Raw genomic sequence first — 26330 nt, 5'->3', positions numbered from 1 at the left:
ATAGAAGCCTGCAAAGTAAAATAGGAAACCTCCCAGAATAACAAGACAAAGAGGTTTTAATCGCGGTGATGGTTTCACATGTGTGTGCATATGTCCAAACTCAACAAATTATATATATTCAATATGTGCAGGCTTTTGTACATCAATTATACCTCAATAAAGTTGTTTAAGAAAAAATTGTGCTATAAAGGACACCAACAAGGAAGCTGACAAGAAAACCCACAAAATGGGAGAATATATCTACAAATCATTTATCTGATCGGATTCTAGCGTTCAAAATAAAGAAATAAGTCTTACAGTTCAGCAGTCAAACAACAAATAACCTAGTTAGAAAATGGGCAAAGATTTTGAATAAAGAAGATTTCTCCAAAGAAGATATACAAATGGCCAATAAGCACATAAAAAAATGCCCAAACTTATTAGTCATTAGGCGAATGCAAATCAGGACCACAATGATATACCACTTCACACTCACTATAGGATGGCTACTATAGATAAATAAATACATGAAAACTGAAAATGACAAGTGCTGGCAAGGATGTGGAGAAATGGGAGCCCTCGTAAACGGCTGGTGGGAATGCAAGCTGGTGCCGCTGCCAAAGCAGTTCCTGAAAACAGTGAGACGTACAGTTATCACAGGACCCGTCAATTCCAGTTATCACAGGACCCATCAACTCCATACCTAGGTGCACTAAGTTAACTGAAAACAGATGTTTATGCAAAAACTTGTACATTAATGTTCATAGCAGCTTTGTTCATAGTAACCAAAAAGTGGACTCAACTCAAATACCCATCAACTAATAAATGAATAAACAAAATGAGGTGTATCCATATGACGGAATATTATTCAGCCCTAAAAAGGATTAAGTACTGATGCATCCTACAGCATGGATGAACCCTGAACACATTAGACTAAGAAGTCAGAACAGGGGCTTCCCTGGTGGCGCAGTGGTTGAGAGTCCACCTGCCGATGCCGGGGACGCGGGTTCGTGCCCGGGTCCGGGAAGATCCCACATGTCGCGGAGCGGCTGGGCCCGTGAGCCATGGCCACTGAGCATGAGCGTCCGGAGCCTGCGCTCCGCAAGGGGAGAGGCTACAACAGTGAGAAGCCCGTGTACCGTAAAAAAAAAAAAAAAAAAAAAAAAAAGAAGTCAGAACAGACGACCATGTATTGTTTGACTCCATCTATATTACATGTTCAGAATGGGAAAATCTATGGAGACAGAAAGTAGATTAGGGGTTGTTAGGGGCTAGGGTAGGAGGTGAATGGGGAATGAATGCTAATGGATACGGGGGTTTCTTTTAAGGTGATGAAAATGTTCTGGAATTAAATAGTGATGATGGATGCACAACCTTGCAAATACACTAAAAACCTGTGAATCGTGTATTTTAAAATGGTGTATGTAAGTTTATAATACGTAAATTATATTTCAGTTTTCAAAATACTAAATTGTCCAAATATTTCCATTCAGGAACATTTACATGTTAAATTTGAAGCACATTAGAGAGATTAAATGTAAAGAATAAAATTATTAAAATTAGAATTTATATGGACTATATTTGTATCCAGAAACCATAAAGAATCCATAAAGAAAAAGATTGATAAATTGGAGTATATTCATTTCAGAAGTAAGACTTCTGAACAATACCAGCATCATGACTGAAATAAAAGTAGTACACTCAAGAGAAAAGATTTATAACATGTATAACAAGGTATTAATATCTGGAATGCACAAGAGCACATGAAGAAAAATGGCCAAAAGATATGAAGTAGTTATTCACGTCAGAAAGAAATATTCAATAAACATCTGAAAGGTTATATGGAAGATCAGTAATAGTAAGTGAGGAGCAAATTTTAAAAATTACTAGAGAACAATGTCTTCTAATCTTTAGAAATAGATTGCTTATAAAAAGCGCTAGTGAAGTTGGGGGAAAATGGGTATTCACGTGGACCATAGGTACAAGTATATATCAATACAACCTTTTCGGAGAACAAATTGGCAATATTTTCCAAAATATGCGTATTTAAACCCAGGAATTCCATTGCTAAGTATCTATCCTAGAAAAATATTTACACCTGTACACAGACTGAAACGTATTAGGATGCTCATTGCAGCCATGCTTATTATAGCAAAATGTAGAAACCACCCAATTGTCCATCTGCAGAACAATAGTTGGATAACTCAGTCTACAATCATTCCATTAGACAGCCTTCCCCATCCTTCCTGGATCAGAAGAACAAGGTAATTTTATGGAAGAAATTCATTTTGAAAACAATATTCATAGTATGATCCCATTGATACAAAGCAAAATGTAACAAAACTACCTTCTATACACCAAAGCATTAATACCACTGCCTCTGGGAAGGAAACTGGGTTAGGAAGGGGTGAAGTAGACTTACATTTTTGAATTTGTGTATCTTGTTATCGTTTGACTTTTTACAACAAGAATTGACAAACATAAGACTTATGTAAAATGTTAATTTGAAAAGTCTACCTATTGTTTAAGCAATACTGTTGAAGTCTAAGTTTAATTAACAATAAATTATAAGAAGAAAACCCTTACCTTCCAAATTTTCAATTTTTTCAATGTTGTTTAAAGCTAAATTCAAATATTCAAGTTTCTTGAGTTTGCTAACATTTTCTGAAATATACAAAGAATGGAATTAATTAACCTTCAAGATAAAAGACATTTTTATGTAATCTTATGAAAATGGTAACGAGAAGCTAAGGATCATTATGGTTGTCAAAACCATGTTGCTTTTTCAAATCTGCACCTCAGAAAGTAGGTAGATTAGGGGTTGTACTTCAGACATTGTTGGTTGCCCACGCAGCATCCATTCTCCCTCTGTCCTTCCTAATGGAACCAACCCATTTCTGCTCATGTCTCTACCCAGCTCCAACTCCAGGGGGGTTAGGCTTAACTAAGCTGGCCCAGCACGTGGCAATCCCATGTCCTTGGCTAGTGACAGCTCAGGAGCCCAGGCTTAAGTCAACCAGCCTGTGGCAGTCTCCTGGCGATTGTGTGATGCAGCAGAAGGCGTGCACACCAAGTACTCCCAATCAGATGAGGAGGAATGATCTGTATTTCATGCTTGCGGATTTCCTGTCTCTTTCTCCTACTGGATGTTAAAAAGGAAGGAAATACTATCTTTACTGGTACTCATAGTCATCTTGCAAACCTGAGGGAACCAGCTGTAGGATGAAGCCCACTGTGACTGGTGGAGCATAGAGCAGGAATCAACCAACCCTGGAGACTGGCCTATCTCTAGACTTATAGTTGGGTTAGATGCTAGATTTCCTCACTGCTAAGCCATCCTGAGTTGTGTTTTCCTTTACGTGAAGCCAAAATCATCCTGATACAGGATTATTGTTTCTAATAAATATGTAAAGGCCATATAGGCAAGGCAAAAGCATAAATAACTCAAGGAATCGCTGAAGGGTGGGGCCCTTTAAAAACAGTAAATAATACCATAGCTTACATTACTGAGTGCTTATTACATGCCATACAATTTTCTAAGCATTTTGTGTATTATCTCATTTAATCTTCATAACAATCCTATGAAGTTAAAACTATTGTCGTCTCCCTTATGCAAATGAGAATACCAAGGTGCAGAGAATAAATCCACTTGTTCAAGGTTAAGTGGTAGAGCCAGGAAATCTTACTCCAGAGCTTGGCACTCAATCACTACACTACACTTTAAAAGAAGAGTCCTTTCTAAGATGACATGAATGTAGAAAACCCTGCTAAGAAATGTGCATTTGGGGCAGGCTGACTTAAATAATGCTTCCTCTGGACCATTTTTCAGGGATATTATGACGGTCAAACATGATGATTTATAACCGTCACCCTTATCACTACTAATATTTCACCTAAAATTTATAAAATATCATGTATTTCTTTCCATAGAACTCCTGAGAATAACAGTTTAACCTCTCTGAGCCTCAGTTTACTCATTTTTTAAATGAGGATTGTGGAATAAATTACTAAAGTTTCTCTCAGCAATTATATTATTCTAAGTAATACTGATGTTTACAAGAGTTCCTCTAGGCCATATCTGAGCATTTGACAGTCATAGACTTGTAGAGCTCCATGTGCCCAAGATTATAATACAGTGTCTATACATACCCTGAACAAAAATACATAAAGCTATTATTGTTAAAATTGCCAGCCCACGATAAAATACCTTTCCTTCTCCACTTCCGTTTTATGTATAACGCTGTAAGTGCGACAAGAGTCATCTGGTAGAAAAAAAGTTAATATTTGTTTTGTAAGGGTTTCCTAAATTAAATTAAATTAAATCGAGAACAATGGGTCAAACTGGTCAGGAAAAAACAAAGCTCTATAAGTAAAAATATGCAGAGCTTCTTGGGCAGCAGGAAGGGAGTCTGCGTTCTCGGCCAAACCAGCCTGGGAGGAGTTCTCACCAACTTCTATAACCAGACCTACAAACTTGTACTGGACCAAACCCATCCCCCAGTTCAAGCCGCTCTGAGGCGTTCAGCTTGGGGCTCATCGGGAAGCTGTTACCAATGCAGATTCCGGAAGCCCACCCCCTGAGGCTCTGAGCCAGTAAGTCTGGGGTGAGGCCCGAGCCCCATTTTCACAGACCCTGGACAGTCCTCAGCTGACACCTGGAGCCCCACTAAACAAAGCCTGGCTCCACAGCCCACCTGGATCTCCCAGTGAGGAACACAGCTTCAGGAAAGGCAGGTGTTTTGCAAACTTCTACCTCCGTGGCCCAAGAGCGAGTCTGAATCCTAGAGAAACAGTTTTACTTGCTAAAAAAGTGCCTAAATGCCTATGGGTGGAGTAGCACTGAAAAATCCCATTATTAGGATTTAAAAGCGTGTTTAATTTAAGAATACTTTGGAAGCAAAAATTTAAGCTTTCTCACAGCTCTGAAAAGGACTGAAATACTATGCTACTAATTAGTAATTGTGATGGACCCAGCTGTGGAGATGAAAATTTCGGGCACTCTTTTAGAGCTGCACAATTAGGACAACTCTTTAATGCTCTCATGCATAAAAGCTAGTGGTTTTCTATAACAGCCTTTTTAATTGAACAATGCGCCAGAGTTTCTAATTTCTGGTAAAGTACAAGATGCCAAAAATAATTATCTGAAGGAAAAGAAAGAATTTTAATAAACCTTGAAAAATGATGCAAATTCCAGACTTTTTGTATCCCTAGAGCCAATTTTCAATTACCCACTAAGCTGGAGGCAACTACATCAGCAGAGTTTCTCAGCCTCAGCAATACTATCATTCGGGGCCAGGTAATTCTTTTTTGGAGGGGGCGGGGGAGAGGTCCTGGGACTGTTAGCATGTCCCTGACCCCTTACACACACACACACACACACACACACACACACACACACACACACACACACACACACACACACACACACACACACAGCAACAACCAGGTATGTCTCTAGACATTGCCAAGCGGCCCTGTTGAGAACCGCCGCCACGGTGGAGAGTTAAAGTATAATCTTACGAGCCGGCCTCTGGGCTGTAGTGTCAGAACCCACAGGGGCTGGCACTCACTCTGCCTCATCAACCCTGACTCCATCCCTTTTCCGCCAACTCTGTGTGGTTCTCCCCTCTGCTTCTACCTCCACGGGGCTAGCCTGGGGCCCCTGGGAAAGTGATGATATTAATAGCAGAGCAGCTATTTTCTCATGAGCGGGCATAAAGCTAAGCACGTCGTTCCATGTAGCTCTAATATGTCTGTGTGTTAGATGTTGTTGTTCCCATTTTACAGATGGCAAGACTAAGGCACAGAGGGACTAAGTTGACTGACTTAGTTTTTTGCAGAGGCAGGGTTCAAACCTGGGTCTACCTGACATTAGGGCCTGCACCTGCTCTTACCACTAAACTACACTGTAGCTTTTCTGAGGTTTGGGGGTCACTCCTCCTGCTTCCATGTGGCAGGATCCCCTGTTAAGAGTGTCTCCACAGGTCTCTCTTCTCTCTGTCCCCTTAACTCATTCTTCCCGGGGGAGGAGGTGGCAATTGGATGGGGAGGACGCACTTACCTCATGGGTGAACTGGGAGAAGGAACTGGGCATGCCCAATCCCACCCTCTCTCCTGGGTCTGGGATCTCCCCGCTGGCAGAGGGCACACAGTCTCGACCCGCTCCCGCCATAAAGCAGGGGGCCTGCGTGGGTAGGGGAAGCCTGCATTGTCCAGTTCTGCATGTAAGTGGGTGGTGGGTAGGCTTAATTCTGGGGGCATATTAGGAATCTCACTTGGCTGCAAGTCTAAGCCACATTCTCCAAAGAGTTTTTATCAGTTATAATGCTGATTTTTGGATCTCCATCCTCCTGACTCCTGTTTTTACCTCTCATTTCATTCCAAACTGGAGCAGTAAGCAGGGGTGTAATTGTGGAGCCCCCTCGATATCCAATACTGAGCACAATGCCTTGCACATGTACATTCTCAATACGTATGGCAGACCTAGTTATCACAGGCTGGGATCTGACAAGGATTTACTCAGCTCTCACAGAACCCTTTCAGGTTCACAGAGTGATGCTGTAAAGCCATGACAAACTCCTGGATTATATCCGCCTCCCTTTTAAACTTTTTAAAAATCAGGTTTTAAATGACTACGTCAACTAATGTGCTCCCAGCCATCAACTGGTCCTCCCAATTCCTTGATGGAGACGCCCAGGGCCAGGAGATGGAACAGGCATGAAAAGGTTCAGGGAAGGGTTCCATACACAGCTACTGAGAGATGGCTGCGTCTATTCCTCCATGTCATTCTTTTTCTTCCTCTAAGAATAACACTGCATTTGCCAACATTCTCCCATTCAAAATGTTAAAGAAACCATAAGAACAAAGTCCTGAAGACTTACCAATTTTTCCAATGAGATTATTTTGAAGATAGAGGATTTTTAAATCCCGGCACCACCTGTCAATATGTTCTAGTCTTTCTATTTCTTGCTGATGCAAGGAGAGCTCCTCCAGGGAAAAAATTATACAGTCATTGTGCTCGGCATTCCGTCTAATAAGATCTTCCGTGACTGAAAGAAAATTTGTTACATATTATATCTCCATCCCCATTAATATTAAGTTAGTAATGCATTGGTTTTTCCTTGCAGTTAGATGTGAATTCTCCAGGCCCAAGTCATTTTCAAAGGAACAGAGATCAGAGGAGTGCTTCCTCCTGCTGGGAGTTTTTGTGATTCCAGGGTGACTCAGAAGAAAGATGTGACGATACATTTTGTCTTTCTTACACTGGGATCTACACACATTTCGCTGTATGGATGGTAACCAAGTTGACCCTGAGAACGTGGAATCTTCAGGTGGTATCATGTCGAACTGGATGAGACCCACTAAGTAATCCAAGACAGAGAAACCTGCTCCGGAGAGGCTCGGTCGGGCTGACAGAGGGCAGAAATATGAAAGCATCTCCATTCAACAGCCACAGCCATTCAATAAGGAAAGGTTCACTCACTCATTCATTCATTCAACAGCCACAGCCATTCAATAAGGAAAGGTTCACTCGCTCATTCATTCATTCAACTGGTATTTATTTAACTCGAGTGGAAGAGACAGGAGAGGAACACCACAGATTTTGCACTGCAATCTTATAAAGCACTTGCTCCGTTTCCAGGAGGCATGAAAGAAGCTGCTCGCAGGAGGAGGGGTTGCGAGAGTCCCCACCCCCCTGACAAGAGGGATGAGTAGCAGTGGGCTGGTCTGATGTCACAGGCCAGGACCATGAGATGATGGTAGCACCAAGGTACTGGAGACAACATCTGGTCCACAGTGAGGGCCAAGAACAGGACACGCACCCTCTTTGTAATATGTACTAAAATCAAGGAGGGAATGACAATGGAGAAAACTTGTATTTTCCAGTGCTATTAAAAATTATTAATCCGTCTGAACCCTCACATTTTAGGTGGAATGTGGAAATGTCACACGTCCATCCTACAAGATAATAAAGATTCATTTACTGCCATTTACAAGGTGCCAAGCACTGTCCTAAATGCTATGCATGTATTAACACGTGAGTATGTACAACGACTATTTATCTTTTCCAAATGAGGAATTGAGGCACAGATAGTTTAAATAACTTGCCCAAGGTCGCACTAGTAAGTGCTAGAGCGAGGTTTTAAGTGTAGGAATCCGGCACCTGACCACGTGCTCTGAACCACTATGCTCCACTGCCCCAAAAGTGAGGAAATAAGAGCCTCTCAAAATTTCTCAAGCTTCCTAAATGCACAAGCTTCTCTAGCGGAGACAAAGTTCTTCACAGCACCTTCAGCTGCCCCACTTCTGTGCCACATCCTTAAAAGTGAAGTTTGCCTTTTTTGAACAATGTGAAAACATGTACGAACTCCATCATCTGTGTGCAGTTAGCTAAACCCTCTGCTACTTCCGGTGGTAGGAGACGGGGCTGCTTGCAGTGACAGTTCTTTGGAAGAAAGACAAGGGAAACGCAGAGGCATGTAGACATTAGGAAGGAATTACGTTGGTCCATATCTCCTAATCATGAGAATTAAGATGATAAAAATCACTATTAGTGGAAAGGGGTGGGGAAAGGTGGGGGAGTTGGCATAAATAACAAATTTACACACACACACACATACACACACACACGTGGGAGAGGAGGGGCTCAGATTCACTCAGCACAACAGGGAAGTCTGCCCAACAGCAACAGTTACGCACGAGGAGGATAGATTAAATGAAAATCAAGAGAATCACAGAGGAAGGTAGAACTGTGAAGGTCTAGAATTTCCCAGCAGCCCTTTTCTGAACTCTTCTATATTAAGCAAACTGCTGTGTGGCACATTGTTTTCATAGTTACATATTGTGTAACTCAGGAAACTGCTGTTACACAATACTGCCTCACCTGTGATGGCAAACATCTGTGCAAAAACCAGGGTCCCCAAGAAGAAATGTGTCAGAATACCTACATGGTGTATGGAGATTATAGTGTTTCAGACTTTGAAATGGGAAAACATTTTGTTGTTTTATGTACTATGCAACTTAGACCAAACATTCTTTAACTCCAAGGAGCACTGTTCGTCTTTAGAAAGTCCTACTCTAAATAATACAGCACTGCATTTACAAGACAGCACTCTAGGGACTTAAAAAGGCTTTGGAAGCATTAATATGTCATCATAAGACTATTTCAAGACAGATGGTATTACAGTGCCTATCACATGGTATAGAAGAACATGCCAAGGTACTTACTATATGAAATATACTTTCACTTCCTTATTTTGGAAAAATTCAAACAGCAAAATACAGGATTCAGATGGACTCTGAGAAGTGTCTCACCTATACAAGGTCATAACCAATATGTGAATGAGGTGGTTGATGAACGGTACTAACAATTAGAACCACAGATTCATACTTATCTCCCTAAAAGAATTCTGCTGTGGATTCCAAAGTTTTAACCAAAACTGATGAGCTACCCTAGGCTTCTTTTCAATTCCTTAATATGGCTGGGTTCTCAATAACGTGAGGGAGTTACAATAAAATGACTTTGCAGGGTAGGGGGGGAAAAGGGCAAGAGGAGAATTTTCTGGAATACTAGAGGTTGTCATGTTGTGTTTACTATGAAAGAGATTTCAGTGTATTGAACGAGGTTCTAGAAACTCCCAAAGCCAACAATTTAGTGTTCATCCTTCAGGTTTTATATCATGTTTTGTAAACAACCCTCTCCTTCTTGCTGGATTAGAATAAAATCAGTAATGTATGTTTCGGGCAGATTCTGCAGAATTTGTAAACATCTTGAAAGATCTAGTGGATACATATACGAAACAGATTTAACATAAATGAAGGGGTTACAAATAGGTGAAGATCTCTTCCTGTAGCATCTGAACTTTTATTGTTTTCCATGGGCATTTTAAGCAACAGGATCACTCATCTGCCCTGCCTTTTCTTACTGACTCATGGTTATCATGAGCGCTGGTGGCCACACTCTACACCCTGATCCCATGACACTGTTAGAGGCACTCACGCAGAGTGTGCTGTTACAAACACAGACGGGGTGTACGGGGCAAGTACAGAAGAACACAGAAAGTACAGTGAGTACAAAGGAGGGAGTGATCCATGCTACTGAGTGACAAGAAGAAGGTCAAGCGAAGCATCATGGAGAAGAAGTCCGGGCTGGATCTTGAAATGTGAGTAGATATTTGCCAGATAAACAAAAGAGGAAAGGGCACCACAGGCTATGGTAGGTGCTACCGTGCCCAGTTCCCCCCTTCAGGCTTGAAGGATTACTTCCTGCTGCTGGGAGTTCTGCCAGAAGGCAGTCCTCAGCTGCCCACCGTGAAGTCACCCCAGCTGAAGAAACATCTCAACCAAGGTCACGCCCCTTCCCAGGAAAGTCCATATCCAGTGATCGACTGATGTGGGGCTAAAAGGGCCCAACCCTCTCACCGCAACTTGGGAAAACGCAGAGGTCCGTTCCAAGTTCAGAGCTCCTTCCGATTTCCAGGTTGGTTGGCTAAGGCCTTTGTTAAGATGCATCCCAGCCCTACTTCCCTCTCTTGCTTTTTTCCCTACCCACTCCAATGACACTCCCTAATAAACCTCCTGCACACTAGCCTCCGTCTAAAAGTCTGCCTCCTGGGGAACCCAACCTGGAAGGGTGGATACCGGAAGTGGTACACAAAAGCAGACGTTAGCTAACATGGAACGTTGAATATTTGTTCCCTGTTGATAGTAACCTCCCATGGTGAAGGGTATGAGCGAGATCTCTGGGGCCTCTTTCATAAGGGCAATAATCCCAATATGAGGGTTCTGTGCTCATGACCTAATTATCTCCCAAAGGCCCCGCCTCCTAATACCATCACCTCGAGTGTTAAGATCTCACCATATGAATTTTGGTGGGAAACAAACATTCAATCTATAGCAAATGGGATATTAATGGAAGGGAACACACTGGTAAATGTGACACATCAGGCATTAGGGAAATATGGGGGAAACTGTAACTTTAAGGACAGCTGTATTGGGTGGCTGCCACTACACAGTTGACAAGGTAAGGCTGAGAGTGACAACTGAACATTGAAAGCTAGGTGTGAAAACCACAGTGCTACACTGATAGCATAGAAAGAGGTTTTCTCCCTGAAAGCAGAGGGCAGAGAACCAGGACAAGGAAAATCATTATATCGTTAATGATTTAATCTAATCATTAAGTCATTAGAGTAGCAGAGCCTTCAGGTTCCAGACACGATGGAGTCCCAGGCACAGGATTCACCCTCCAGCCTAAGATAACTAAACATCAAGACAAAATATAAGAAAGTGATGCTTTTTAAAAAAATTTGTCATTGGGAACTCAAAAGGAGGAAGTATTTTGAACAGAATGTAACATGAAAAAAACGAGCATATCAAAATCTGTGGGGTGCAGCTAAAACATAACTTGGAAGAAATTTATAGCACTAAATGCCGATAGCAAGAAAGAAGAAAGGTCCCAAATATCAGCTTCTTCTTTGAGAAACTAACAAAACAAAACAAACCAAATTAAACCCAAAGTAAGCATAAGGAAGTAAATAATAGAGGCTATAGCAGAAATCAATGAAATGGAAAACAGAAAAACAGAGAAAAATCAATAAAAATACTTTAAAAAAATGAAATTGGTGAATTTCTTGACAGACTGATCAGTAAAAACCTGATTATAAGCAAACAAACAAACAGAAACACTTGCAGCAAGCTAGGAAGAGAAGGGAACTGACCCAACTTGATAAAGGGCATCTACAAGAGACCTGCAGCTACCATCCTACTTAATGGACAAAGACTGAATGCTTTTCCCGAGATCAGGGAAAAGGCAAGGATAGCTGTTCTCACCACCTCAACATTGTACTAAAGGTTCTAGCCAGATTCTAGCAATAAGGCAAGAAAAAGAAATAAAAGGCATCCAGATAGGAAAGGAAGAAGTAGAATTATCTCTCTTTGCAGACGGCATGATTGTCTATGGAGAATATCCAACAAAATCTACATCAAAAGCTGGTAGAACTCATAGCAGAGTTTAGCAAGTTTGCAGGATATAAGATCTATAATGCAAAAGTCAATTATATTTCTACATACCAACATCATTTACAATGGTGTCTTATTAAAAAACTGAGTTAAATGGATGGCAGAATAACGTAAAACTTAAAATTAGGGAAACAAAAACGTAAGAGGAAAGTCTATGTGAACTGGGGTTAGGTAAAGATTTCTTGGATGGCACGAAAAGCAAAATCTATAAAAGAACAAGTTGATAAGCTGGACTTCAAAATTTTAAACTTCTGCTCTTTGAAAAACACTGTTAAGAGAATGAAAATATAAGCCATAGATGGAGAGAAAATATTTGCAAATCATATATTCTATAAAGGACTTATATGTAGAATATATAAAGAACTCTTAAAACAATCATAAGAAAACAAATCATACATAAGTTTGAGTGGACAAAGGTTTTCATTTTTCTTTGGTAATATCTAGGAGTAAAATAGCTGGGTCATAGGATAAGAATAAAATTTCCATTAATTTTGTTTACTACCGTTTGTCTATTTTGTTTCCTATTGTCTTACCTTATGTTTTCTACTACATTGATTTTAGCTCTTGTACTATTCCAGGTTTCTATTTATTTCTGGTTTAATTTGTAATCTTTTTCTAGTATCTTAAGGTGGAACCTCAGGTTATTTATTGCCTACGCGCTAATTTCCAGAACCTGGGAATATGTTACCTTGCCTGGCAAAAGGGCAAAGGGACTTTGCAAATGTCATTAAGGGTAAGGACCTAAAGATGGGGAGAGTACCCTAGATTCTCCAGGTAGACCCAATCTAATCACACACAGCCTTAAAATCAGAGAGACTTTCCTGGCCACGTCACAGATTGAGATGGAAGAAGAAGAAAAAGAGATGCATAGAATGAGAAGGATTCAACCCACCATTGCTGGCTCTAAAGATGAAGTAAGGGAGCCACAAGCCAAGGAACATGGGTGGCCTCTAAAATCTAGAAATGGCCTTAAGCTGAGAACCAACAATGAAATGAGGATCTCAGTCCTATTACTGTAAGGAACCAAATTCTGCCAACAACTCAAACAAGAAAATGCTCCTCCCCTAGAGCCTCCAGAAAGGAACACAGTCTCACTGACACCCTGATTTCAGGTAGGGTGAAAATCTACAAGAGCATCTACAAGAGTCTGATATAGGGACTCTATATCAGACTTGTGACCTGCAGAACTGTAAGCTTCTAAATTTGTAGTAATTTGTTATGGCAGCTGTAGGAAACTAACACACTGCTTTAAAGTCTTTGTGTGCTAATTTCAGCACCTCTATCATCCTGGGATCTGTTTTTATTAACTGCTTCTGTTCTTGATCATGGCCACATGTTTCTGCTCCTTGTGTCTAGCAATTTTTAATTGTAGGCTGGTCATTATATTCTTCTATTGAAGCACTGTAGAAAGTCTAGATTATATCACTGTCCTTTAAAAGGAGTAGAACTTTATTCTGGCAGGCAGTGAAAGTACTGACAGAACCTTTTTTCCCTGTTAGGCTTGACTGTATTTTTTGTTAGAGTGGATCTATTTTAGTTTTGAACTTAGCCCTAGAGCATGGCCATTACTCCAGGGCCCAGTACTTACTGCTAAGGTATGGTTTTCTTGGGGGTCTCAAATGAATACTTAAAGGGCTCAGCAAGGTCTTTTAACTCCGGATGGGCCAGGACTCCTGTGTCTTCCAGGACTGCCTGACCTCTGGCATCTCCATTCCATACTCTGCCCCACAGTAGGTGATCTCTTTCAGGTCTCTCCAAGTCTTTGCTACACATGCTCAGCCAGCCCTTGCCTAAATCCTACAGTAAACGTCCCCATGAAGTCTTCTTCCCTCCCCCATTCCATACTGTACCTCCTTCTCTGTATCCTACCCCATAAATTACAGCAACTTCTGCAGCTCAGAAGGCTAATTTCTGCCTTAGCTCTGCAAGACCACTACTTTGCTTGAATTCTATCTTCTTTACTGCAAGTAGGAAAGTGCTTCTACAAAGAAAGCTGGGGTGACAGTGGGGTATGACTTTCGCATTTCCCTTCTCTCAAGGAGCATGGTTATGTCCTACTTGTTGTTCCTGCCCAATTTCATAGTTGCCTACAGTGGAAGGTTAAGTCCAATACCAGTTACTCTATTATAGCTGTAGAAAGAAGCCCTAAAATGTATCATTTTTATGACTTAGCACTTTAACCAAGTGTTTCCAATGACCTGTCTCAAGAGAGTTTCTATGGTACTTATTTCAGACAGTTATTGGGAGGATTAAGTGCCCTATGCATGTAAAGCATTCAGCAGGGGGGTGGTATGCTCTCAAAGGACTGGTTAAGAAGAATTATGCACATGTTTAAATTGTTAAATTTTCAAGTGCACTGTCTGAGCAATTTCACTATGACCACTCATATAAACTTAAATGAATATAACAGTCAAAGTATTTTAATTTTCTTAAGGTACAGAATATTTGTCTAAGCATTCCTCTTTCAGTTACATCAATGAATAATTACAGAAAGGAAATAGCTGTTCTAGTCTTAAAGCTATTGTCAAATAAAGTCATTAAGTTAAGAACAAAGTTAAACAAATTACTACACTCTTTAGTAACCAGTTCAGTTTGAAAATTAAATTAGGCCCTCCATTAAAAAATAAAACAAATTTAAAACACTCTATTTATCCATAATTAAGTGTTTTGCTTATTTCTTAAACTTTGTCTATGTGCTTGGTATGTAAATATATGCAATTTCTTTAAAGGATGTTTTTCTTGGAAGCCCATCTTTCATCAAAAAGCTTTTCCTTATATAGCTAAAATGTCTGTGAAAAGCACTTAGCGATTGTTCATAGGCATGTGATGAACAATCCACATGGTATCTAGCAACGTATCTCATCTCAATTTCAAAGAGCTTGAAATTAGTGGTGAACAACACTGTCCACCAAATGAATTAAGACTTAGAAGTATGAAACAAGAGACGTAAAGTATTTGTTATAAGCAGTTGATGAAGTCTACAATATAATGGCAATGAATAAGGAGGATGATTCTAATGGGAGTTTCCTAGTCAAGGTGAACTGAGAGGAATTAATATAAAACTGATTTTTTCCACTATGTGCCTTTAAGAAAATGAAGACATTATGAAAGGCCACTGAGCTGGAGCCCCAAATTTAATTCTAACCTATCACATAACAAGTGCAAGGTTCGGGACCAGATGCTTAAACTTTCTGCATAACAGGTTCCATCTGTATGGTTTTACACATGGCATGGATTAGAGACCACTGAGCACTCTTCCAGGGATAACATCCTATGGCTCTGTGGGTACTTAACTTCCCCCAGCAAATGCATACACAGATCATATCTCCATGAGACTAATCACCCTAATTTGAAAGTCACAGTAATACAAAATGAATTCTATATTAAATTTTTGTTTTAGAAAAGAAGCTCATTCTTCTCTAAATCATAATCTACACCAGACTAAATGTGCAGAGAAGAACTAATTCTTTCATTTTCCCCTAGCCACTGCCCCTGGGCTTGACACTGCTCTCCCTGCGCAGATTCTGACAGAAAAGTAGTCTCTTTGACTTTCAACATGAGAACTTGCACTACGACCTCTCTTCTCCTCACCAGACCTTCCCTTACATTCAAGAGACAGCGTAGTGACATATTAAAGAAAGCCAGCCCTTTCAGGTTCACATCCCAGATACATCACTTACTGTGTGACAATCGGCAAGTTGCCTAACCTCTCTGTGCTTCAGATTCCTCATCTGCAAAATGGAGGTGACAGTAGTGTCTATTTCATAAGATTTTTGTGAGGACTCCAGGAGTTAACACAGAGAAACCACTTAGAACATTGCCTAGAAGGCAGCAAGTACACGACGTACTTGCTGCCATTATTAAGCCATTATTACCATCTTCTCTCAGAAGCCCAAGTTTTTTCTCCTGATGTAGACAGTTCAGAACTGTGGAAAGAGCAGTAAAAAGAATCTTGTATCTTAGTCTTGACTCTATAGTGACTGATATTTTTAAGCAAGTGTTTGCCTTCTTCCTCAAAGGGAGAAGCTCCAGGAGGGCCGGCCCACCTGTTTGTTCACCACTGTGTCCTCAACGCCTGGCACGGGGTAGGAACTCCAATACAATTCTGATAAGTTAATGATTTAACAAATGAAGGTGGACAAGATTCAGAGACAGAGGGCAAAGGATAATCCACAGAAAAGTAAAAAATGTTGATGAGCAAAAAGAAAAAGAAAAATCTGGGACCACAGTATGGGGATGAGGGGAGGAAAAGTGTGAAAGGAAATAACTGGTTTCCGAACGAAGTGTTAACATTTAAAATCACCAGCCCCCTTCCACCACCAGGCTGTCAGCTCTTCCAGGGCAGAAACCCCATCATCCACCACGGTCTCTTGATTTAAAAGTATTCACTATAACACTTTTACAGTAAGTGATAAATTCGGTGGAACTGTATAAAATTGCCACGTGTAAAGGTCAAAGACGGTGTCAATACTGGAAAGGTTCAACCTGGTATAATTGGTTCAATCTAACATAAATAACTGTTAATCCTGCCAACTCAGTCTCTTGGTACATTTATAATCACATTTACAACACCGGCTGTCTGTAAACGTCCTATTATTGCCTACGTTTTGGAGGTGAGGAAGTCTCACAGCTGATAGGTGCCGGAGTCGGTGCCCTCAACCACCAGGCTACACTGCCTTCCCAAAGAGTCCGAGGGCTGTGGTTCAGAGACAGCGACTAGCCCACGCTGCAGGCAAGGAGCGGGCTCGAACCCGGCGTGTCTGACGCCCAAACCCTAGACCTTCCACTAGCCAGCCTTTCCGTCAAATCCGATGCTTTCCTCCCCCGCCCCGACGCCCACCCCATTTTACAGAACGGGAACCTGGGCCTGGCCGGGGCCAAGCTGCCCCGCCAGTCAGTGGGCGACATGTCACTGCCCGGTCTTTAGAGAGCGAAGGGCTAGGCCGGGCTGTGGTCCCGCTGTTGGGAAGGGGCGCCGAGGGTCCCAAGAGGCCCGGGACGATGCCCAGAATGGGGACAATCGAGGGCGGAAGGTGGGAGAGGGCGCTTACTCCGTCCCATGGCGCCTCTCGGGTTCGCGGGCCCAGGAAGCTCGACCAGGACCCCCAAGGACTCCCTGGACGCCTCCTAGTCTCTCCTCCGCGCGCCCGCACCTGGGAGCCATGGCAACGGGGATTCTACGGCGGCCGCGCGGGGCCAGGCGGGGCCGCGTTTGCCGACTCAGGAGGAGCAAGGAGGCGAGAATGGGCAGAGGAGGGGTTCCCCGCGAGGACACAGGGGCACCCCGCAACCCAGACCTAGTCCTCCTCCACGTCCCCACCTTCCACCTTCGCAGACTGCCTCCCTTTCCCCAGATCAACTGGCCGGACTAAACAAAGAACCAAGGGACCCTCTGTTTCCTGAGGGGAGCTGCTTCCTAGGCGTGCCTCTTAGACCGCCCTTTACTTTTTTTTTCTCTTTGTATTTTATTTAACGCCTTCCGGAGCCAGAAAATCTGGAATCGGCCCACACTCCATTTCCCAGAGGTGTGACCTTAAACTTCCTTAACCTTAGTTTCCACCTGTTAGATGAGTGCTAATAATAACTTCCAAGGATCATTGTGAAGCTTTTTTTTTTGGCGGTACGCGGGCCTCTCACTGCTGGGGCCTCTCCTGCTGCGGAGCACAGGCTCCGGACGCGCAGGCTCCGGACGCGCAGGCTCAGCGGCCATGGCTCACGGGCCCAGCCGCTCCGCGGCATGTAGGAATCTTCCCGGACCGGGGCACGAACCCGTGTCCCCTGCATCGGCAGGCGGACTCCCAACCACTGCGCCACCAGGGAAGCCCCATTGTGAAGCTTTAATGAGATAATCTGAGTGAATGAAAGACACTTTTTTAAAACAGCAGACTCAGTATTTAGGGGATGGAGCAGGCTACCCAGGAAAGGTGCCCCATTCTTTTGGACATTGGACACTTCTTCATTTTGGGATCTTTTCACTAAAATCTAGGATAAGAGCTCCTTCTGGGAGCAGGGTCTTGACAGATTGTTTGACACTCTGGTGGAATAGAGAAGAGATGTGGGTGCTAAAACAGGGAAACCAGGAATATTTACTTCGTAATTTGTCATGAGCTAGGCTGGGCTGGTTATGCTGTGTCCTTCCTCAACTCAACCTCACAGACACCGTTTCTTAGAATCAGAGGACCCATGGGCCACAGAGGACAGGTGTACAGTGTCCTATGATTGTTACAGTCCACTGACAGGAAGGGAAACTGGGAAATAAATCACAATATGACAGCTCCTGGTAAAGTCAAGTTCATTTCATTCAAACTGAATGTGGTAGTTTAAAGAGCCATGGTGTGTGTCTGCTTATGCAAATCATTATTCAAAATAGACTTATTTCTTTGGCTCTTGGAAATGTAACAAGATGAGTGGGGCTTCCTGAGAAAACTGCTGCAACATATTCTATATATAAGTAGAAATAAATTTTAAAGACGGTTTTTAAAAATTCCAGGAACAGCAAAATAGGTCTCCTTCTTCTTTTGTGCTGGATAAATTCCAGGGACATTGACCTAGAAAGCTATTGGGTTCTTATTATTTTTACTATTATTATATAATTCAGTATTTTTATGATGTGTAACTAATACTGTGGTTACAATTTCGTTGTACTTTGCATTAATTTTCCTTCAGAAGAATTTCCTCATTGCAACTCTATAACAAGTAAACCAAGCTCCCAAGCTTACCAGCACTTCTACAGTTTCAAGTTCTTCCTTCCCTCCTTCTTTCATCCAGAATATCCAGTGGTGGATGGAAAGATTTTAAACCTGCCTGGATACAAATTATTTTACATTCCTTCCATTGAAAGGCAGTGTCAATGCCCTTTACCTTGAATCTGGGCATGCTTCTGACCACTTGGACCAATAGGGTACAAAGAAAGAGATGCTCTGTAATTTGCAGAGTTAGTTCATAAAAATCTGCTTTGCTAAACACTGACTTGTGGAGTCCTGAGCTGCCTTATTAGAAGTCTGTCTACCTTAAAGCCACCATGCTGGAGAAGCCAAGTGTAGGTGGCCCCTCCAGCCAAGCCCCAGCCTTTCAGCTCTCCCTGTCCACATGGCAGATATTGAGTGATGCTGTCTTGGACCCCGTAAACTAGACCATCCATCTCTGAATGTCAGTGTGTCAATGCCACATAGTACAGGAGAATCACCCAGCTGATCCCTGCCGGAATTCCTGACCCACAAAATCATGAGGTAAGTTTGGGAGTAGTTTAATACAGCAGGAGAGAACTGAAACGGTGGACTTGACTGCTACGAGAAATGGTCAAGTCTTTTCCTTTGTAGTCTATTGGTTGAAGTGGCTGGAAGTACACCAGGATTCAAAGGGTGGACAAGTCCCTTCCACTGCATGTTTATGGGATGGTTTAATGCTGTTTAATTAAATAGAGTTTGTTAGTTGCATTTACTTAATTAAAATGTGTTTGATCTGTGCAGGATTTTGTAGGAGGAGATGCCTCATTGAGGTAGGAATCTGGACTCAGTTGTTTCTAAGCATTGTGTGAGCAGTCTCAGTCCTCTGTTCAAATCCTAATACATAAGACACATAAAAGAGGCTCTTCTCTGGTTTGAAGCAGATGGCAGTGTCCCTGAGCACTGATCTGATATGAACTGAGACAATTCAATCGGCTATTTGTCTGTGTAGACCTAGGAAAAGAACAGTGTTTGATTTTGTTTGCTTTCAGAGGCCTTTAGAGGCTCATGGGAAATTCCTAGAAGTAGGGTTTGAAAAACGCAGAGCTAAAGTCTCCCCCTGAATCCTCCAAGGCTACTGAGACCCAACTTCCACGTGCCTAGATCAACCCACCAGTCCCACTTGGTGTTCTCCAGAGTCCTTCCTTGGTCTAAACTTTCATACCTATGGTTGCTCTTCTTGCTTAACTAGACCAATAATTCTCATCTGAAAAGGGAAACAGTATAAAATACTGGTGTGTGTATTAAAACCCATTAATTAAACTTAAGCCCTTTACTTCCAGAGCAAATGAATATACATCTGTTTGGGTAACCCTCCTCTTACATCCCTACGACATCCATGGGAAAACGTTCAGACCCAGTTAGTCATTGCCGTGAAGAACACAGTCTTACCAGTGACAGGTCACAATTTCTCTCAGAGTCTAAAATATAGAATAAAGTATTTCCTTCATTTCCCATGAGGTCAGCCCCTCTCAGATGGGCACCGGCATGCCCTCTCCCTTTCTGGTTTCCTGAACTGTTTCCTTATTTGCCTCTCAGCCCACCCTTCCCCACTGCCTCCCAGCTCCATCCTGTCATGTCCCTTGGACATCTGTTGTTTCTGGACCTTCCCCAGCTTCAGTGGGAAGAGACTAAGTCTTCCAGATTCTTCTGAGTAAAGCAACTCTAACACAGAGTAGAATCTTGCTCGCACTGACTGTCTCTCATAACCTTAAGTTTGAAGTGGACATTTGTTTTGTCCCAGTATTTACTCCTCTGGGTCTTGTTGGAGGGCGATTCCAGGTACGAGTTTCCTGCTGTAGAAGACAAAGTTACCCCTACTACCCTTTTGGTTCTATTGCCAGGGTCCGTTTTCATTACTAGCAACAAAGAACCCTAAGTGATATGACTTTGATGCCTTATGGTGCTAAAAGATACCGTTCCCATTTGTTAGGACAATAAGCAGAAATCGAAAGGTAAAAGAGGTAGAGAGTTCAGTCCTGCCTCGGTTACCATCCAAAAAGTCCAGCCCATCAGCACACATGTCCAGAGAAGGAAGATGCATTGATCTTAGAAGGCTGGTGACCAAGGTTTCCCCTTGATTAGTTTATTTATTTGCTTCAGGCTCCGGAGTTCTGTCATTTTCTAGTACTTCCTGGAAGACACGTGCTAGCAGGTGGTGAAGGCCTAAAAAAATTGCATAAAAGAGGAAACTAAAAAATCGTATCCACTCATTTAGTTTTCTCTGAGAATTGGGTAAACAACAGCTTTGTTCAGTTTTGGAGTTACAACACCTGGGTCCAGCTCAGAGAAAACCTGAGATCCACAAGACTATTATTTGAGAACCACTGAGCTCTACAGGGATATGAAAAAATGAAATCCACAGAAATTAAAGCTGTATCTCCAGAAACATTAATCCTGCCTTAATATAATCTACAAGGATAAACTTGATATGAGGCCCCTGGGGAAATTGCAAGTAACTGCCAATTTTGCTAATGATAATAAGTTTATTTTAATTGCTAATATATTCCTAATTACTCTAGTTCTAAAATGTTTACTTCACTGTCAGTCATCTTCTTTGATTTATGTTCTTTGTGAAAAGACTTTGTCATATCGATCAACCCTTTCCAAGTTGGGTGGCAGCTGCCGAACATGATCTCACCTTCCTTGTCACACAGCCCTGCTGTGCACCATTTGTCCAAAGGCAGAGAGTGGCCTTTTACCCACAAAATCTTCTAGAACTCATAGCTTCCCATTTCAGCTTAGAGAAAAGTAATGTTTTCAAGGTTTTGCTTACATGAACAGAGGACTGACGCTGTCTTTTCCAAACTCTGATTTTAATATAATCTTTTACTTGACCTGTCTCCTCTTACGAACCTGAATGTGTGTACATGTTTGTGTGTGTGCACACACGTGCAAGTGCGTGTGTACCCAAATAATTGTTTCAAGAGCATGATGTAGTTGGTATAAAGATTCCTCATCTGGGTAGGCATTAGAGGGTCCCATTAACTCATTATATTTTTGTTGCTGTTAACAAACATGTATTGAGCCCCTAGGGCTGGGCATAGAGTGATGATCGAGACTGAAAGGTTTTGACCATCCAGGAACTTATATACACATAGGGGGTGATAGACAACAAACAAGTAAACAAATAAAGGCTACATACGACAGTTGCAGGTGATGATACAGGTTATGAAAGAAAAATGGGAGATGGAGTAAATTCAGAGGAAGGCTACCTGGGTAGTCAAACAGGTCACATTTGGGATGAGCCCTGACCATGAGGAGGAGCCAGTTATGTGAAGAACTAAAGGGAAGATTTTCCCCGGGAGAGAGAAGAGTAAAAGCTCTCAGATGGAGGAAAACCTGCCCTGCTAAAGGCACGGAGAAAGGTGCCTGATATGATGGGGCAGACGATCAAAGAACAAATGTTACGGGGTAGGTGGGAGGCTAATAATCAGTAAGACCTTGTAAGGAGACAGTGTTATTCCAAACATGATGGACACAGATGCATCACATGGAAGACCATGTGAAGACACAGGGAAGAGACAGCCGTTTACAAGCCTGGACCAGATCCTTCCCTCATGGCCCTCGGAAGGAACCAAACCTACTGACACCTTGATTTTGGACTTGTAGCTTCCAGAACAATGAGAAGATACATTTCTGTCATTTAAGTCACCCAGTTTGTGGCACTGTGTTATAGCAGTCCCAGCAAACTAATATAGGAATCAAGGAGGACCCCTGAATATTTTATTAGGAGAACTGAAAAAATGGCATTTCCGTGAACTGACATGGTGAAGAAGTGGAGGGGCAGATTTGGAGGAGGTGGGAATTAAGAGGTCTGTTTTGCACATGTTAAACTTGAGATGTGTTTTAGACATCCAGGTGGAAATTGTGAGAGGGCGATTGGGTATGTGCACGTGGAGCAGAGGTCCAGGCTGGGGATAGCATTGGAGGGGTCGTGGTTTGCAGAGGGGTTTACACTCACGTGTACGGATGAGACCACTCTTGGAGTGAATTTTGACAGAGAAGAGGTCCAAAGACAAAGCCAAGAATAACTAATATTTGAAAGTTGGCCTATGTGGAAGAATTCGCAAATGAGACACAAAGCCAGTGAGGTAGGAGGTAAAGGCAAGTAAGAAAAGTGCTTCAAGAAGGCAGGAGTGACTATGTGAAATGCTGCTATAGGTCAAGTCAAATGAGACCCAAGAATGGACCATTGGATTTAGCAACATTGAAGGTCATTGTAGCTTTGACAGGGGCTGCTGTGATGAATGGGCAGAGTGAAATCCTGATTGGGGTGAGTTCAAGAAAGACTTGGAGGAGATGAACTGGAGATAAGTAAGTATGGAAGACAAATCCACCAAGGAATTTTCTACTACTAGGAGCAGAGAAATGGAGGAAGAGAGTAGTTGTAAAGGGTGTGGAATCAAAAGAATGCTTAATTAAGACAGGAGTTATGACAGCATAACAGAGGCTGCTGCTGCAGAAGAGAGAACGATTCCTGGAGCAATTTCTATGAATACATAAGAGGGGGTGGGTTTCAGTGCATGAGCAGTGAGATGGCCTTAAATAGCAACAAGGACTTTCCATCCATAGAACAGGAAGGAAGAGAGTAGGAACAGATGCTGGTAGGTGGATAGATATGGTTAGCTGTGTCTTCATACTTGTTTCTATTTTCTCCACAAAATAGGAAGCAACGACGTCAGCTAAGAATGAGACTCAGAGAGGATTTCTTGAAGGTTTGAGAAAAAAAGGACAAGGTATGAAATAGTCACCTGGGGAATAGGATAGTCAGTACACAGGGTGGGATAGGATGATTGCCAGACATGACCAAACACGCTTCGAGGGTTGTGATCATGAATTTAAAGAAGGGCCTGGTTGAATGGTTTTTCTTGAGCCATGTTCAGTTTGTGAGCACACATGCATAACAGATGACTCACTAGATGCAACCAGCGCTGTAGTTTTACCAGGAGAACACAATAAACAGAGGGAGGTGCAAAGGAATGACTTTAATGATAGCTCATGGAATCTCAAGTGGAGAAGAACAAAAATGAAGACATGGCAGAGGATGAGAGACAGTGAAACACTGTCAGGATCAATATAATTTGATCCTGTTAGCACTGCAAAAATTGTTGGAGGCGGAAAGATAGTGAGCTGGAAAGATGTTGATAGTTAAGAGTGGAATGTTCAAATTTGAGACTATGAGGGAGGTAATGACAAGGTCCAGGGTTTGACTGTGGAGGGTGTGACTGATTTAAGGTGAAAGATGAGACTGTGAGCACAGAGGCAGTAAAGAAAATGAGTGGTAAGACAAGAAGCACATGAAAGATGCTCAACATCATTGGCTACCACGGAATGCAAATCCACTTCATGGATTTCACTAGGGCATGCCTTTCACCTTCATGCCTTCACTAGGGATCGGCTATAATCAGAAAGACAGATATCACCAAGTGTCAGCGAGGCTGTGGAGAAACCCTCACCCTCACATGTGGCTAGTGGGGATAGAAAATGACGAAGCTACTTTGGAAACGATTTGTAGTTTCTTAAAATGTTAAACATAAATTTACCATATCACCTAGCAATTTCGTTCCTGGGTATCTACCGAGGAGAAATCAAAACACGTCTCCCCACAAAGGCTTGTATGTGAATTTCACGCAACCTTATTCATAATAGTTAGAGTGGAAATCACCCAAATGTCCATCAGTTGGTGAATAATAAACAAAATGCAGTATATCCATATAATAGAATATTACTCTCAAAGATGCCATTTTTGCTGATGAGAAACCTGAACTTCAGAGAGGTTAGGTGATTTGTCAGAAGCCACACAGCACTGAAAGAGAACATAAGTGTGCTCTGCCTTCTCCCATTGTTCATTCTGCCTCCCCTTTGCAAAGTCACTTCTCAGGATCAACTCTCTTCTAGGGTTTTTATGCTGACTCTGAAACAGAAGTAATAGATAAGAATTCCATCCCGTCAGTAGTATGAAATAATCAAATCAGAGAAGTTCTAAAGCTAAAGCAGAATAAGGCTGGCATAAAGAGGCATCTTGGGAAATCTAGACACAGTCAATGTTTTTGCCACAATCCACGGACCTCTGGCTTGCTTTCTTTGCACCAGCCCCACCATATTCCTTGCCAGTTCTCCAATGGGTCACGCCCAGCCAACTGCTCATTAAACAATTATTTATTGAGCACTTTCTATATGCCAGGCACTCTTCTATACACCGGGGATTCAATGAATCCCTGGCCCTCTTGGAGATTCTGTTTTGATGAAGGAAAAGAGCACAGAACAGGGGGAGACCAAAGACAAAAACCAAAACCAAACCAAAAAACCAAAAACCACACACCACAAATGAACAAAAAAGTCGTTTGTCATTCTTCAGAAAATGAGAGAGTCGAGTGACCTGGGGTGGTGGGTGTGGATGAGGAGAACATTCCGGGGTGGCTGGGAAGTTCTCGCTGCAGAGGTGGTATCTGCACGATGAGGAGAAGCTGGCCTTAAGAAGTTCGGGGAGAAGGGCGTTTCTGCCGGTGTCCTGCAGGTGCAAAGGCCCTGAGGTGGAGCTGAGCTTGTGTGTTGTAGGAACAGACATGAGAGCAGTGTTGTGGCCACGGCAGAGCGAGCGGGAGGAAATGTAATATGGAATGGAGTGTTTTCAACAGGAAAGTGAGGCCATCTGATGTACATTTTGGAAAGATCCCTGTAGCTGCTGTGTGGAGACTCAACTGTAGCCTGAAAAAGCACAAAGGGGAGAGACCGTGTAGGAACATTTCTCTGCTCTGGAATTTGTTGTCCCCTTTCCTTTAAATTTCCTCTCCCGTTTTCTTCACCTGCCAAACTCATAGTCATTCTTCAAGAATATTTCAGAATTATTCACAATAACCAAAAGGTGGAAACAAGCCAAATGTTCATTAGTGAATGAAGGGATAAACAAATGTGGTCCATCCAATAAGGTTCAATGGAATATTATTCAGCCATGAAAAGGAATGAAGTGCTGATACATGCTACAATGTGGGTGAACCTCAAAAACACTATGCTAAGTGAAAGCGGCCAGACCCAGAAGGTCACATATTGTGTGATTCCACTTATACAAAACCTCCAGGATAGGTAAAGCCATAGAGAGCGAAAGCAGATTAGTGGTTGCCAGGGGCTCAGGGAGGGGTCGTGGGGCATGACTGCCTAATGGGTGCAGAGTTTTGTTTTGGGGGTAATGAAAATGCTGTTGAACTTGATAGAGGTGATGGTTGCACAACACTGTGACTGCGCTGAATGCCCTTGAATTGTACACTTTAACGTGGTTGATTTTCTGTTTGTGAATTTCATCTCAATTAAAACTTTTAAAGAAAGAAAAGAGCATGTTAGTTTCTTTTTTCTATCAAGCAAGATAAATGTATTCGGACCAACTTCAATTCAAAGGAAAGCTCTATTGGAAAGACACCAAGGTTCCTCTGAGATTCTAGGAAAGAACTGGGCAGCCAAGTTGGGGAGAGCCAGCAGCAGAATGAATTCAGTCCTCTTTCCGGGCTCAATCACATCCTTCCTCTAATCACGTCTGTCCCTGGGAGAAAGAGAATCTGATCGGCCAAGCTGTGTCCTGTGCCCCTGTGTCCTCCAGGGTTTGGGACCAGC

At 42.3% G+C, this 26330-nt stretch overlaps 2 protein-coding genes across 3 annotated transcripts in view; both read right to left on the bottom strand.

Moving 5' to 3' along the window:
* DNAAF11 (dynein axonemal assembly factor 11) overlaps positions 1–17175 on the bottom strand; it is a 75593-nt gene extending 58418 nt beyond the window's left edge. For both annotated transcript variants that reach the window (XR_013824670.1, XM_079902183.1), the window contains exons 1-3: positions 17049–17175; positions 6861–7028; positions 2566–2643 (exon numbers count right to left, since the gene is read on the bottom strand). Coding sequence is in view for 1 of the 2 variants with exons in the window: in XM_079902183.1 (XP_079758309.1) it covers positions 2566–2643; positions 6861–7028; positions 17049–17058 (256 nt within the window). In the remaining variant the exon portion in view is untranslated. The remainder of the gene's footprint in view (positions 1–2565; positions 2644–6860; positions 7029–17048) is intronic.
* Positions 17176–24623: 7448 nt separating this feature from the next.
* The window catches only part of TMEM71 (transmembrane protein 71), a 33839-nt gene continuing 32132 nt past the window's right edge, over positions 24624–26330 (bottom strand). The window contains exon 12 of the transcript XR_013824494.1: positions 24624–24639. The gene's annotated coding sequence lies outside the window, so the exon portion shown is untranslated. The remainder of the gene's footprint in view (positions 24640–26330) is intronic.

This window comes from Stenella coeruleoalba (genome assembly GCF_951394435.1).
Source record: "Stenella coeruleoalba genome assembly, chromosome: 17".
NCBI classification, from domain to species: Eukaryota; Metazoa; Chordata; class Mammalia; order Artiodactyla; family Delphinidae; genus Stenella; species Stenella coeruleoalba.
Note: the sequence above shows the minus strand (reverse complement) of the source record. Positions and strands in the feature narration are given on the sequence as shown.